Source organism: Netta rufina (assembly GCF_964035555.1).
Source record: "Netta rufina genome assembly, chromosome: 17".
In the NCBI taxonomy this organism is placed as follows: Eukaryota; Metazoa; Chordata; class Aves; order Anseriformes; family Anatidae; genus Netta; species Netta rufina.
The window spans coordinates 8,714,846-8,729,816 of NC_140141.1; the positions used below are offsets into that span (position 1 = coordinate 8,714,846).

General features: G+C 43.5%; 1 protein-coding gene across 6 annotated transcripts in view; it reads left to right on the forward strand.

The window, feature by feature from the left end:
- The window catches only part of TAOK3 (TAO kinase 3), an 82,894-nt gene that overhangs the window by 24,486 nt on the left and 43,437 nt on the right, over positions 1-14,971 (forward strand). For all 6 annotated transcript variants that reach the window (XM_084297388.1, XM_084297387.1, XM_084297392.1 and 3 more), the window contains 2 exons: positions 9,229-9,327; positions 10,560-10,770. In XM_084297388.1, coding sequence (XP_084153514.1) covers positions 10,651-10,770 — 120 coding nt within the window. In that variant the 5' untranslated portion in view covers positions 9,229-9,327; positions 10,560-10,650. The remainder of the gene's footprint in view (positions 1-9,228; positions 9,328-10,559; positions 10,771-14,971) is intronic.

Sequence of the window (14,971 nt, forward strand, 5' to 3'; positions counted from 1 at the left end):
GCTTATATTCCGAACTTAGGGGTCTCAAGTGGCATTTTTTGAATGTTCCTTGGGCCAGAAAAGCAGTTTCCATCCCTGGAGGTATTCAAAAGCCATGCAGCTGTGGTGCCTGGGGACATGGTTTGGTGGTAGACTTGGCAGCGCTAGGTTCATGGTTAGACTCTGATCTTAGAGGTCTTTTCCAACCTGAGTGGTTCTGCGTTTCTGTGATCAGTGCTGGGTGGAGCAGCAGAAGGAAACAGATCACCTGCTGCCTTTTCTTATTCCTATGCAGAGAGAACCCCCCTCCATTTGCTTCCTGATCCGGAAACCTAGATTTTATTCCGAGTCGCTGTGTTCTCTGGGTGACCTTCAGCGGGTTATTTTGTTTCTCCCTTTATCAGCTTCTGTGTTTTGTAAAGCCTGAGGGCATTGCCCTCACGAGCTCTGAGGGACAAAGTACGTGGACACCCTGGCGGGTTCCAGGTGGCAGCAAAACCGCGTGGCACAGCTGGTGCTGGACGTGCCACATCCCAGCCCGTGCCTGTGCGACCTGGCTCTGCGGTGTGCTGCAGGGACTGCCTTGGGTACTTTCTGCCGAGGTTTGGGGTTTGCAGCCCCCTCCAGCCAGGTGGGAGATGCCTCCTGAAGAGCCTCACCTGCCTCCTGTGCACCAGGTAGCTGCTGGTGTGATGCAGTAACCCCAAAACAATCATTTTCTAAGCACACACGATGTCCGGTATGGCAAAGCATCTTTCTGCTGGACAAAGGCAGCACAGTGCCTTCTGTTTCTTTCCAGATTTTCAGCCAGTGCTTTTTCAGAGGTCAACTGCTCCCCCCCGCTATGCAATTATTAGGTAATGATGACATTTTGGCCGTTAGACATCCATATTTTTCCTTCTGTGTGTATCTTTTTATTACTAGCCATAAAAAATGCATGTGCTAGAAAAGAATAAACTTGGGAAGCCAGTGGGTAAGTCATGTAATATTAATGACTGATTCTGTCTTGGCTGATAGATGCTAGATTAAATTTGTCTTCCTTTAATAATAGGTTTCTCACGTGTAATTGAATTTTTGTGGACTTTTTCTAAATAAGCTTTTTCACGTTCAATACCACTTGTGAAGCAGATGCGGAGCACCTGGATGAAACAGATGTAGGCATTTTTTAATGATGCGAGTGTGGAAAAATTGCCTTTTATATATGTTAATGGTTGCAGCCGTGCCTGTAAATAGGTCAGGAAGGGAGCGGGATGTGCTCGAGTAGAACAGACTCGCTGAGGGCAGACCGAGCTGAAATGATAAAACTGAAGTAGCCAAAAAGGCTGTTTCCTAAAGCGTTATCTCTGGCTGGCACGGAGGGGAGGGAGGCAGGAAGGAAGGAGAGCTCTGAAAGGAGAAGTGCACGCAGGGAGGGATGTGTGGGGCTGGTGTGTGCTGGGCAGCGGGACTGGGAGCCCTGGGGAAATGGGCTGGGGGCTGCGGGTGGGGTGGCAGCAGTGTGGGGCTGGGGTCCCGCAGCCTCCGTCGCCAAGCCTCCTTGCTGGGGAGGACGAAGAGCATGCACCGTGCCATGCAGTGCTCTCCCATGGGCCAGAATGGAGAGGTTTGGTGTTTTAATAGTAAGCTTGTAATAAAAACTCACAGAGCTTTAGGATTATGGAAAATTCGCAGTTCTAAATTCAGCACTTCGTGGTTACCGTCCTCTGCACCATCAAACAAGGAAAAAAATCGTCGCTGGGTTTGCGGTGGGTCCCTGCACGCTCTGAGGGGTACCGCGACCCTCAGAGTGGCTGCTCGCATCCCGGTGAGCGTGTGCTGTGGCTGGTTTCACTGGGGCAAGGACTCTACTGCCCGACTCCTTTAGCTTCCAGAAAAATCAGTATCTGAGTTCTATTTTCTTAGAAAAAGAGAATCAACAGATTTTTTTTAGTGGAAAACTACTTCTGCACAGTCAACTACTGTTATGACAAAGCTACCTTGCTCACCAGCGTGCTATTACAGTACAGAAACACACGACCATGGATAAGAACCTGTAAAGAAAACATTTTTTGCCCAGCTGTTATCCCAAGCTTTTCAGTGAAATGTACACGCATCCTGCTGCTACAACGCTGCCTCTCCTTGGGTAGCGCCATAATTATACGTTGACTTCAATTAGTAAACCTCACTGCTTTCCGGTTTCTGGCTGGCCTCCGAGGGACAGCTCAGAGCCACGCCACCTAGGTGGACGCCACGACAACTAATTTTGAAATAAAGGTGTTTTTTGGGTGATCCAAACTCTAATTTTGGTGATCCAAACTCTAACAGCCACTTGGGAGTGTGGATGGCGAGCTGCTTGGGGGCACAGTGCTGTGGTCACAGCTCGAGAGGGGTTGTGGCTGTGGGTTTATCCACCTGCTGGAACTTTTTGGGTTGGTTATGTGATGGTCAACGCATCAACTCCTTGAAAATACCTAAAAGGAGCTCTAAACCACAAAATGGGTAGAGCTTTGGAAGCCATTCCATTAATAGGTAGGAAACTCTGAGTGTGCTGGTGTCTCCTCCGACCTGCGTAAACAAATTTGATGACTTATTTTTGCCTCTGAGTAACACACAGCATAATAGTCATGAATTTATAATTGTCTGGAGTTCACTGGCTTGTAAGCAACATGACGAAGAGCCTGATAAAACCACTCCAGAAAGCCTGATGAGAATGGGAAGGTAGTTTCCACAATTTCATGATCCATATCTGAAGTTTTAGAGGTGCTTTCATGAGAAGACCTGATGAAATTTATATGTGTATGATGCCTACGTATACTAGGATTTAAAACATTCCTGTATCCTTCCTCCCTTTCAGATGTACCCCTGAATTATTTCAAGGGTGCCATGATTAATTACTGATGAAATTTCCTTGCTCAGAGCACGAAGCCTTTTTCTAGTCTGCAGCAGGACAGTCAGAAGCAGTTGTCTTTACGTCACTGCTGGATTTTGAGCTGTTAAGGTATTGGGGAAGGGTTGCCTGGCATTAACTTCTATTGGTGCAGGTGTGCCTTGAGGAGAAAAACGAAGAAAGGCAGAAAAAAACAACCCCTCAACTCCTCCAAAATTGCTTTGCTATGGCCACCAGCAAAGCAGTGCTGCTTCCAGGCTGCGTTGGGAAACCTGTTTATAAAAAAGTACCTCAGTGTTGAGCTTGAGCCCTACCTGATGCTGTGTTTCCTTCTTCTTGTGCTCTATCAAGTCCTTAAAGTGGTCTTTATTATGGATCTAGTAGGGGGAGAAGGATCTACTGGTGCAAAATGGTATGTAGGGACATTTTATAGGAAAGACCATCTTGGTCATCAGATTTCTTTACCTGCTTTTGAAGAATACGTGGGTACTACAAAGGGGTTATTACAGAGAAAAATCACCTACCCCTTCCTGAACTGGGTTCAGAAGGGCTGTGCAGTGCTCGCAGCTAGGTGCGGGGTTAGGGCCTGGTTTGGTGTGACCTAAAGGAGGGGGTCAGAAGCATGAGATGCATGCTGCTGCCTCCTGTTCCTGCTTTTTGATGCAACCATCGGATGAACGTGTAAAAAGCAAAACTAAAACTGAGCATGTTATTCCCCAGGACTTAAAATTTGATAGGGTTTCATGACACAAATTGCAGGAGGACTTAATAGTGCTGGTCTTTATGGAAATGTTCATCAGGTCGTGAGCTTTGGATCAAGTGCAGAGAAAAAGGTGATGCTTTTCCAAACCCACCGTTCGAAGGCAGAAGGTGTTGCCTTCACCTCCGCTGTCCCGTTCAGAGCAATGTCTGAGGAAAATTAGAAGATCACTAACTTTTAGCATATTTATCGTGCTTTTCCATATTGTATTCATAAAAAAGAAATTAGTTTTCCTTTGAGGATAGTGACCACAACTGGTGCAGCTTCCTCAGAAAGGCTGGCGGCTGCTTGATGTCGGACTTGTCGGAGCTTTCCCTGCTCCTAAAGCTAATTGTTCCTTGACTGTAAACCTACCGCCTTTCTCTTTTTATTGATTTACTTTAAATAACAGGGACAGTTGTCTCGTTCTTAGTAGGTAAATACTAATAATAAAGGTACTGCAAACGGAACAAGGTGTCCTTTAAAAATGCTGCCTGTAACTGGGGGGAAATAAAATTTCGCTAAAGGTACATATCTACAACAAAGTTATTAGTTTAATTTCATATCCCAGGGCCACTGTGCACAGTGCTCACCTTTGTCATTGAAGTACTGATTCATTTGTTTTATTAGCGTGAGTAATCTGTACTAGCACGGGCTGACTCGGCATGATCCAACGCTCATGTAAGCACTGGGGAGCCCTGAACCCACGGCTGCGCTTGCCAGCCTGCTGCTGGAGGTGGATGGCCGAGCTGAAGGCTTGGCACAGAAAAATCCTCTTATCTCTTTCTAGGGGAGCTGGGCTTTCTTCCAAACACCGTGCAAACGTGAATGGAAATGGGGCGTGTAACTGCCTTGAGTCTTTCGGGCAGTCGCTTGCAAAGGCCGAGCAGCGGAGCCATGTTCGAGGGGCTGCTGCTGTCCCTGCAGGCCGCGGCCTAGTGCTGTCCTCATCCCCCTCATACTCCTGGGGAGCTGCAGGACACTTCCAAACACTCACAACCTTCTGTTGTGGCTGCTCAAGGTCCCTGGGTATCTTCCATCCTCATTGCATACAAATTTGATCACTTTGCTCCTTAGAAATTTTGGGACTGGACGTGGGAGTGGGTTGACTGCTCCTCGCCAGAGTGAAATCTGCTCCACGTAGCATGGAATCAGTGATGAATTTCAGCAAACAAAGGCTGTCGTACAGCTGCTTGTTGTGTACACTGTCAGAGGACTCTAAATAACCAGCTTGCATACCAGATATGTGTCGTAGTGTTTTACGCATTAAAATAAGAGCTAATATGCTAGGGCGAACACGTGGCGCTTTCGGTTGCGTAGTATTGGTTGTACAAGTTGAAGTATTCTTAGCTATCAAAGAAATGACATTGAAAAGCTTAAAATAGGGCTTTCAAGAGGTTTCTTTTCTTCTCAAAATGATCAGGCTGGACTTGAAATAACTGAATTCTTTGCTAGAGTAAAAGTAACACGGCTAGGCCAGCACATGCAATGCGATTGACTCACTTTCTCTAAGCTGAACCAGAAAACCTTTTTTTTTTTTTTTTTCTTCTCCTTGTACAGCTACTATGGCAGCTGGGACCCTTAGTGTAATTAAAGCCTCAGGACCTGGCTATGTTAGGAGCTGGAGTACCTGCTTCAAAGCGAAGGCTCCTCATCCCCATGGGCAGGGTCATCCCCATGGGCAGGGAATTGGTGAGGGAAAGTCAGCGTAACTCGTTGCTAAAGCACCGGATGAGGCCTTAGGCATAAGCCTGAAGTAAAAATTAAAGGAAAAAATGGCTCGTACTTTAAAGACAAACAGCAAAAAAGCCTTTTTGTTTGTGTTCTTGTGCGTGTGTGCGAGCACTGCAGTGGAACCAGAGTGTGTGCCTGCTTTGGGCCAGATTTCTGATTTAGGACAGTTTTTACCAGCTGCGCTTGCACTTGAGAATTTCTTTAATGCTGTCTTCCAGATTTTGGGAGAGACTGAATCGAAGGAAGGGGACTGTGTTTGTCATTCTTGGAACAAGAATTGTGGTGTAAAATTATCCCCCCCAAAATACCCACCTAAAAATGGGCGAGCCGTGTTGCGCTGCTCCTCCTGCTGCCGCTCCAGCCTGCTTCCTGCGCGTTGTTTTTCTGCTTGCAGTGGAAAACTTCGTCCTTGTTTTGGGAAGTACTGTGGCGTTGTTGGGAACTAAACCTAATTTTATGTGTTTCTGTACCCACGTGTCTCACAGCAAGAGTCGCTTTCACGATTCAGGCTGTGCTTTATGAGCAGTACGCTTGCTCCTGAATACGGACCGTGGAGTTTTTGAGGTATTGAAATTGAGATTCTTGGGGGGCTGGAAGCCATGCTGCAAATATTAAATATACTGGGGAGCTAAGGATGCTGGATGTGTTACAGGTTGCTTAGTAAATGAATAATTTGATAGAGAAATGTCTTCAAGAGTGTGGCAGCAGTTACAGACTTTGGCACGCAGGTAGGATGACATCTTCTACGTGGCTGTAGCTTTATACATGGAACAGCAGCTTAAAAGCACTTTTGTTTGTGTTTTGTTGCTCTATTTATCTTCAGGTCAAGGACTATTCTGTTACTCATAGCGCACTTGGAGGTCGTAACTGGTAGCAGGAGAATCTTGATGCAAATATATGTGAAAACCAGAAGCAGTGCTCGGTGCTTAACCAAGTGGGAGGGCGGCTTGTGCCTGGGGGCACCTTGCTTTTCTAAACCATTGGAAAAAAAAAATGTTTGTTGTAGTAGCAAGATGTTGTGCGGGGTCTGGGAAGAGATGTCCACAGGATGAGCCACTGCTGCTTCGTGGCACCTTGCTCTAGGTTATAGACCTTTAAATATCAGTTTGCTTTCCAGAACAGCTTTCAGATATAAAATAACTATAATAAAAGCCGATTTGTAAGTCTTCTGTTGCTACAGCTAATCTTCCCACTGTTACCCTGCCTGTGTGTCATTTCCATTACCCTGCCAGGAAATTCTGAAGGAGACGCACTTGGTATCAAATACTTTACCTTGGGCGTTACACTGGCTACTTGAATGAACACAGAGACTAGTTTTCTCCCTGGGAGCCATCGCAAAGCAGATGCCTAGCTCCTGAAGATGCTCACATCATGTGAGCGTGTGCATCTGGAAGCTTTGCTTTACTTGAGCTGAGCTTTCCTGTAAGCAGACCAGCTATTTACAGGCAATCTTGAGCAGTCACATCATTGGTATGTATAAAAGGGTGCTGAAAAACCATTGTAAGTTAGCCTGTATTGCTAGATAATTAAAAAATACTCTTCTTGGAGACTATTTAAATACTTAAACTCCACCATCTTGATAATATTTCCCTTTCTTCTCTTCTGATTTAACTGGGCACTGCAAGCTGCTCAGGTTTGGGGCCTTGATGGTACTCTGTAAAACATCCACACCAACTGAACAGTGTGATTATTTCTATGATTGACTTTGTCTAGGTTTAATTAAACTGGTATTCTAAAGCTGAATGCCTCGATGTCGCCAAAGTATTGCACAATGACAAATTGTGCAGCTGTAGGATGTTTCCTGTTTTTTTCCTTCTGATCCTCAATGAAGAATTTAATCCAGGTGCCATCAGCAGAGCAGTCATAATGTGTTCAATAACTTTCTCTAGAGAGTTTTTTCATAGAGGACCTTTCACTTATTTTCTTAGTATGATTCCTTATGCTAAATTTACTCTGAAGAATTCATTTCTTTCTAGCTGCTTAGGGTATTTCAGAAATGGAGCGCGAGCAGTTTGTCCTCCAAGGCTGAGATTCTCACCCGTTACTGTTGATTGAGAGCTTTAATTTCTAGGTAGGCAGTTTGAGGCATCTCCAAATGGCCTTATCTGAACCAAATGCTGTTCTCACACACTCTGAAAATCTTGAGTCACTTGTCACATCCATAAGTCATTGCCCATATGATTAATGCTATTTTCAGTTGAGGGCTTTGGAACATGCAGTCTCAAATGCAGATTGCAGTGCACTTTTTGAAGGATGAAGAGCAGATACCAGGCTTACACTAAGTTGTTTCTTGATGCATTAATTACATCGGTAACTGAAACAGCTTGCTTCAGTTGATGATACCTTGAACTTGAGTAATTTCTACTGATGGCATTCAGCTGCCATCGCGCTCTGAAGAATCGAGCCAGCCAGTTCAAACTATCTTTATTTTAATCTTTCCATTTCTGTAAGGGAGCTTTAATATTAAGAATGTGACTTTGCCAGCTTACTGCAAAGCGGTGTGATTTGTACCATTCCTGACGTAGGCAATTGAAGCATGAGACAGCACAGCCAGCACCAGCCGTGTGCAGGGCTCCCAGCACCTGCTCCACGAGGCGCTGCAGGGGCTGTAGGACAGCGTGGAGCACTGCTGATCCGTGCACATCAACAGGGCTTGGGTTGCTCCCGATATGCTTCCCATCCCTGCCTTTTCTGATAATCATTACCAGAAAATAATCGTCCTGCTGAGAACACTTGGGTATTGTACAGCATCGATACGTATGTCAGTCCTGTATAGAGATTGACATTGTTACTTAGAGCTTAACTTTAAATATCAACATTTCATTTCCCATTTTAAATACCAATTTATCCTTGTATATTACAGCTGCGCTGATTTTGTTTTTTGCACAGTTCATATGATTAGAGATGGATAAATGTCTTCTTCCTCCGTTTGTTTGTATTGTTCTAAAGCCAAATGGGTTTTTCACTTGCCTGAAGAATGCCCGACCTGAAATGCTGCATTCTTTGCCCCTGTCTGCAGGCATGTAGTAAATACAGGACCTTTGGGTGAGGCCAGTCAGCTGAGAATGAATGCTCATTTCATTCATCTGGCTTCTGTCATCAGCTTGTTCCTGAGATACATGTTTTAACTAAAATATCACAGGCAGGCTAAAACATTGGCAATCCTCTTTCTGAAGCTCCTCAGCAGGAAGACTTCTGTGCAGATGGCTTTTTCCTAATAAATGAGAAGATGAGTTAGCTTGTTAAGCATTAATTCAGGTGTACATTAATTCAGATTTTGGTGATACAGGCATATGAGGGCAGGTAGATTTCAAGCCCTCGGTGTGTTTGACCCCCCAAGAGGGCGGGTGTTGTGGGACCGGTAGGAAGGGGTGGCTGCACTCAGTGTGTGCTCTGTGACCTGATTTGCACTGATGGGTCTAACTGCTTGCCCTCCTTTTTTTGTCTTTTAATTGCTCGTTTTCTTCTCAGTGGAGTGTGACAACGTTTGACTTATTAATGTCAAGTACCTTCTTTTGAGGTTTTGTAAGTCAGGTGCAATGAGCTGAGCTAAATACTAGCCTTAGCTTTGTGAGCTGTGTCCTTTTTGTAGGTGATCTAAAAAGTGTGGTGTGAGAGCAGGCTTCCAAACAAGCTTAAGTGCCTTTATAAAAAGTCAAACAATTTGGCGTTAACATCTTTTCCTGGTGTCCTGTTCTATGGTGTGGAGCAAGCCCAATGGTTATAGAAGACAGAAAGGGAGCACCTTCACCCAAAGAGAGATCACTAACATTTATAGCCAGCACCCTCTTTAACTGCGCTTTCAAGTGATCCTTGGACAGGTGGTGGATTTCTTGAGATGTAATATTTTCATGTATTAGAAGATATCAGAATATTTTTTCTAAATAATAAAACTTGTTCTCCTTTGTAGGGTATCGGAGCGCGTAGAATTTGGGGAGACGAGAGCACACAACGATGCTGCTGAAAGGAATCTGAGCCACAGAGCATGCTTTGTGCCACAGTTACCCAGGTATGCTTCACCTCAGCGCTCCCCTAATGAGCCACAATTCATTGTGCTTCTTGCTCCATTACTTGTCATCCCGAGCCAAGGAGACTGTCTCAGCCTCAGACCAAAATTAAGCTCTGCTTTCATCATTGCTCTATCTGGATGCTGCTTGCAGTCTGAAATCTTCTGAAGCCTTTAATGTGTGTTTTAGTTTTAATTTTATCTGGTTGCTACATTTCAGCCAGTCTCTCTTCAAATGCTACACTGATTTATAACATAAGGTAGGCTGAACGTTTTGGTGTTTATTTTCAGAAGCCTTTTTGTTTTAAGCACAGAGATGTGGTATCAATAAACTAGGTGCTGAGCTACATATGTGGAAATAGAATTTTGAGGCTTGCTCCAGACTTGTTAGAAGCTGCTCCAGTTGACTCATCTGCAGATAATCTGCTGGGCTTCAGAATTCAAAGGCATGTGGGTAGAGGCATCCGTCATGCCTTTGTACGCCAGTGTCTGTGAACCAATGCAAACTTTTCAGGATGTTTAGATGACGAAGGCAAAGCTTTGTAGTGTTTTGTTTAAATAAAAGGTTTGGGATGGATATTTAAAATCTTCCTTGAAGCGCACCTCCGTTCCATGCTGTCTATCTGCTTGTTCTACAGAAAGATGGTAAGAAAGCAAATACCTGCCTTACCTGACGGACTCCAGGATTTTTCAAAAGCAGTTTTGTGATGGGAGTTATCAAAACCCAATAGCCCTAGCTGTCCTAGAGCACTAAAAGATAAAATAAAAACAACAAACCCCGCACTCATATGATTGTGAAGTGTTTCTGTGGCATGGAAGAGAACTTTTCTATTAGCACCAGCTGGCAAGTGGGAGTAGAGAAACAAAGCAAACAAACAGCAGAGAAAAGTAGGAGGAACAATGGTAAGAGTTGAAAAAGTGACACATTTGGAGACCAGCACGGAGAATAACAAACTCATATCACAGGATGTTTTGCGTAGCAACAGGACTTTTGTCTTCAAGTGGACCTTAGTGTAGCTGCAGCACTTGCTTCCTGTGTGAGATAAAGGGCCGTTGTACTCTGAATGCTTTTTAATCTCTATATCTAAATTGGACTAATAATTAAAAAGAAATTGCTGAAGGAAATAATAGGAAGTCTATTGCTCCTGAAAGTGTTTCCTCTTATTTTGCTGTCAGAGAAGGGAGGACTGAAACCTGTGTAAGGGAAGCAGATAAAAGATGAACTTTCTCACCAGGTGCTGAATGCTGTCTACAAACTACGTTGTCGATGAAGGAAGAAATTGATTGGGAATTGAAAGCGCGAGCTAGTTCATAATACTGGTCAACATGCGCAAAGGGGTGCCAAAGGACCCAGAAATAGCTGACCTCTTCTACAAAGATGATCCTGAAGAAATATTTGTGGGTTTACATGAAATCGGACATGGAAGTTTCGGAGCAGTTTACTTTGTAAGTACAGTTCTTTACCTCCTTTTTGAGAAATGAGACCGATTTATCTGGTATTTTGCAGATTCTCAGCATTTGTAAAAGTGGGCATCGTTTCAGCTCTTAGTGTTCTGTGTTTGTTAGCTTTAGCATAGCACATCGTGGAAGTAAGTGTCTCCAGAGCACTCCTGAGCTCTTTGCTGTTCCAGCTGTATTTAGAGAAGCAGTCAACTATAGACGTAATAACATACCCAATCACACAGGTTAAGTACATGGTACTGGTGCTGTTAGATGCTGAAAGTTGAATTGAAGCAGTTGGAAATTAATTTGCCAAACTGGAATTTCAAGATAATCTACTCGGTGCTCATAAGCTTGTAAATTATTGCAAATTAATAGATCTAGTGAATTAATGATTCAACATGCTTTTGGAGTTAAAAGCTATTTTTGTTAATGAATTGGCTTTGTGGTGGTTTGAATAAAGATACTGTGGAAGTCGCATCAAATTGCTTTCAGGCTTCTGAATGATTTCTGATAATTTAGGAGTTAGAGATACCTTTGAAATATCGCTTTGCTTTGTCATCTTCCTTCTGCTCTCGTTTATCACATACCATACTATCTCCAATAGCAAATGCTTTCATGGCAAAAGCAAAGGGAAAGTCGGGGGGATGGGAATTCAAGAGGGAAGGGAGGTAGCGTTAACTGGTAGTCGAGAGAATTTCATCTGGAAAGTGAGAAGAATCCAATTAGGATCAAACAAAGCCAAACTGAAAATACTGGATTTGGAAATAATTATAATGTAGTCACTATCAGTGAAGCTAAAATAGAATTCAGTATCAAAAAATCATTCTAAGATAAATTTACGTTACGTGGTAGTATGTCTTGCCACTCCAGAAGATCAAGCACACCGGAGCTGAGATTTTTGAATATCAGACACTAAAGTATTCAGATAAGCTCTCTTACACCTGCAACGCTGACAGTAGCTAGCATGAGTGATCTGCAAGCACTCCAATCTGCTGCTCGTAGTTCTGTGCAGCAGTGGAGCTACTGGTGGAACCAAAGAGGTTTTCTGCCATGGGGATCATCAGCAATGGAACAGATTCTTTTAGGTGTTGGGTTAAGTGACAGGTAGGTGGAAGAATAATAGTAAATGTGTAAGACGATGAGTTTGTAAAATTTACAATACACGTTGATCCTCTCCATAAGAAGAACAGGATCTTTTTAGGTGTGAGTAGAGAGGTCCTGCTCAGTGTATCTCACAGACGAGGAAAAGGATACGTGACATGCTTTAGGGCAGAGGTGAAGGTGCTGCCTTCATCATTTAGCTCTGGAGGTCAGAAAGCCTTCGTGCTTCCAGGGAAAGAGGATGAGGAGTGTTAGAGAGCTGCTAAGCAGGCTTACACCAGACATGTCACCATGGTTAGGCAGAATATTTCTGTGGTTCCCTAGAGCTTCTCTTCCTCCTTTTCCCTCTATGCTTCACCTGGTCTGTGCTTTGGAGAGTGTAGCCAGCCTGCAGCTTCTTGCAGCATCTTCCTCCTACAAGCTGTCCTGCTGTGTACGTAAGTCATGAGCAGGAACTCACCGGTCTGCATCCTTCAGGCAGACATTTGCCTGAGGAAGGCCTCTGCTTGTACCCTGCTTTGTGTGGCTCATCTTGGAACTTTTCCCTATCACGCAGGGGTGTGCTGTGCATCTTTTTGTTCTTCCTCCGTTTTAAAAGCTCTTGCAGCCTGACTGATGTCTTTCTTCACCTTGGAATGAGGCAGGGTTTGGGAATAATCTCACATCAAATAAGATCTCACATCATCGTGGCAGTGTTTCCATGGGTCCTGATGTCCTTGGTATCAGAAAGGGAGAATAGGTCAAACACCTTTGAAGGAACAGGGCTTTCTAAATCATCTAAAGAAGAGGGGAAAGTCCTAAAATACACCAAGGGTCAGGTTTCTCCTTGACTGGTCACAATATTTCTAAAGATTGTGTTTGGTTGTTATGCAGTTCAGTGCTGCTTCCCTAACAGAACTAAATACTTCATACCCCACTGTGTCCATGGTGTTTGGCATCCTCAAGCCTACTGCGGTTCTGTGAGCATGTATTTTAAAAAGATAAGAAACCTTTTACCTATTAAAAAATAAAGGGGTGGTGGGGTGGTAGAGGAATATTCATGTCAGGTCTAATCAAGCAAAGAAAGAAGGGAGTGCTGCTCAAATATGTTGTCCTGGGCTCATGTGTTTTGCCATTCAGAAAATGGCAATTGAATAAAGTTAATAGAGGATTTGGGGGTGCAACTTGGAGAACTGGTGATTTTGTTTGCCCAATATATAATTACCAATGTTTGGCAAGTTAACTTAAGAAAAGAAACTTTTTTTCTTGCTAGAAAGAAATGCTGCTTAGAGCAGCAACTTGGTCCACAACAGAGGGAAGGTGGCGACAGCTTAACGGGGCAGTTGTACCCTGCAGCACAAAGTTGTGACTGATGCGAGAGAGCGTATGCTATGTGAAGATATTTGAAGTTAGCGGCAGACAGAAGTATTTGGAAATTTGTTTAGAACACCAGCAGGAGCTCATCTATTTGAGTAAAATACTCTTGAGATCTTTTATGTGCTTGAGCAGGACGATGAGTGCTTAGGAAGGGTTTTGCCTTCCCCAGAAGTTACTTGTGTTATGTTTTCTCTAACCCATTTGATGAAGTGTGTGTGCTGGGAAGAGTCGAGTCTAAGTGTGTCAGTTCCCTTTAGTAATTCCCGGGCTCTTGTGGTTCACCCAACATCATTTTTCTTTGAAGTCACTGTGAGCATCGTGAAATGTCTTTGATTAATGCATTGCTTGGGAGTATAGTACTCATCCTTGCGAGCAGTGGAAATGAGGATTTACCAGATTTAACTTTGATTGTATTCTAAGCTTTTAACTGACACAGGGTTTTTGTCCTCAAAATTGTAAGTGGTTAGAGGTGCTGGGATTTCAGCAACTCTTAGGATTAAAACCTTAAGATGTTCCATCCTTAACATGCAGAAATGAGGACAGTGCCACTCCAGGCAACCAAAGCTCTTTCTGAAACTGAGTTCATGGCCTCTGGTCATCATCCCTGTGTCATACGGGTTCCAAAAAAGCAAGATTTTGCTAACTGAATAATGCTCATTGTCCAACTTGGATCTGATGGCTCTGATAATAAAATATTAAATGAGTAGCTAATCTGTAAGACAGAATCTTCCAATGTCTCATTTTTTCCTTTGACACGACATTTTAAATTTACAATCAGATGCCACACATCCAATTCTGTTGAGTGTTTCCCTGAGCCTTCTTAGTACTGCGTTGATATGAGATTGTGACAATAACGATCACCTGCAGTTCAAGGACACTTGCTATTTATGTTCTATTCCCCCCAAATACTGAGCATCATCTACTAGCCTGACTTACTGGTTGCAAGGATTGGCTTTCAACTCCTCTTAGCTTTCAAACTTAGCTTTCAAAGCTAAGCTATTTAATGAAGAAAGCAAAAATAAAGAATGGGGGCTTAAATTTTAAAGATAGAAGACTTGGTGTGGACAGAACTGGAAAACTTGCATGAGATGTTACTGCCATGACCACTTGCCCAACGAGAAAGCTTCTTGGGATAACAGTGCTTTCCATGCAGGAATCAAATGAGCAGATTGCAAGCAAATATGGCGGCTTTGTATTTTTTTCCTGCTTATACTCTGGGCAGAAAGCAAGTCCGTCAATCTGGTTGAGAAGTCTGAGTTAGATGTCAGCTCTCTGAAGATCTGCTTTTGAAGATCTGCTTTTTTTGCATTAAAATAGGTGAAGTTTGGGGCCTGGCAAATTTTGTTGAAAATGTAAATGTCCTGATTTTTTTTTCTGGTCTGCTTTTAAGCTTGATTCCATGGTGGTTTTTCAGATAAGGTGGTTTGCATTTCTATGAATAGCATGGCTCCATGATTTGACATCTGCTCAACCACCAGCAGCGAAGAGAACAACTGTGTGCAGATCGCCTACGTTTGGTGACCCAGTTTCATAAGCGAAGTGAATGACATTCCTTTTGTTACTACAAATTCATTCCTGAAAACTTGATCTTTTTGTAATAGCACAAGAAAACCAAAATAACTTGCTTTCTAACAACCCCAATGGTAATATCTGGGAGGAGGTCTGTGCCTCATCAACGTGTTTGGAACCGTAGGAAAGTCACAGCCTCTCTGCTTTAATGGCGTAAAACTAGATTAATCAGTCTTTT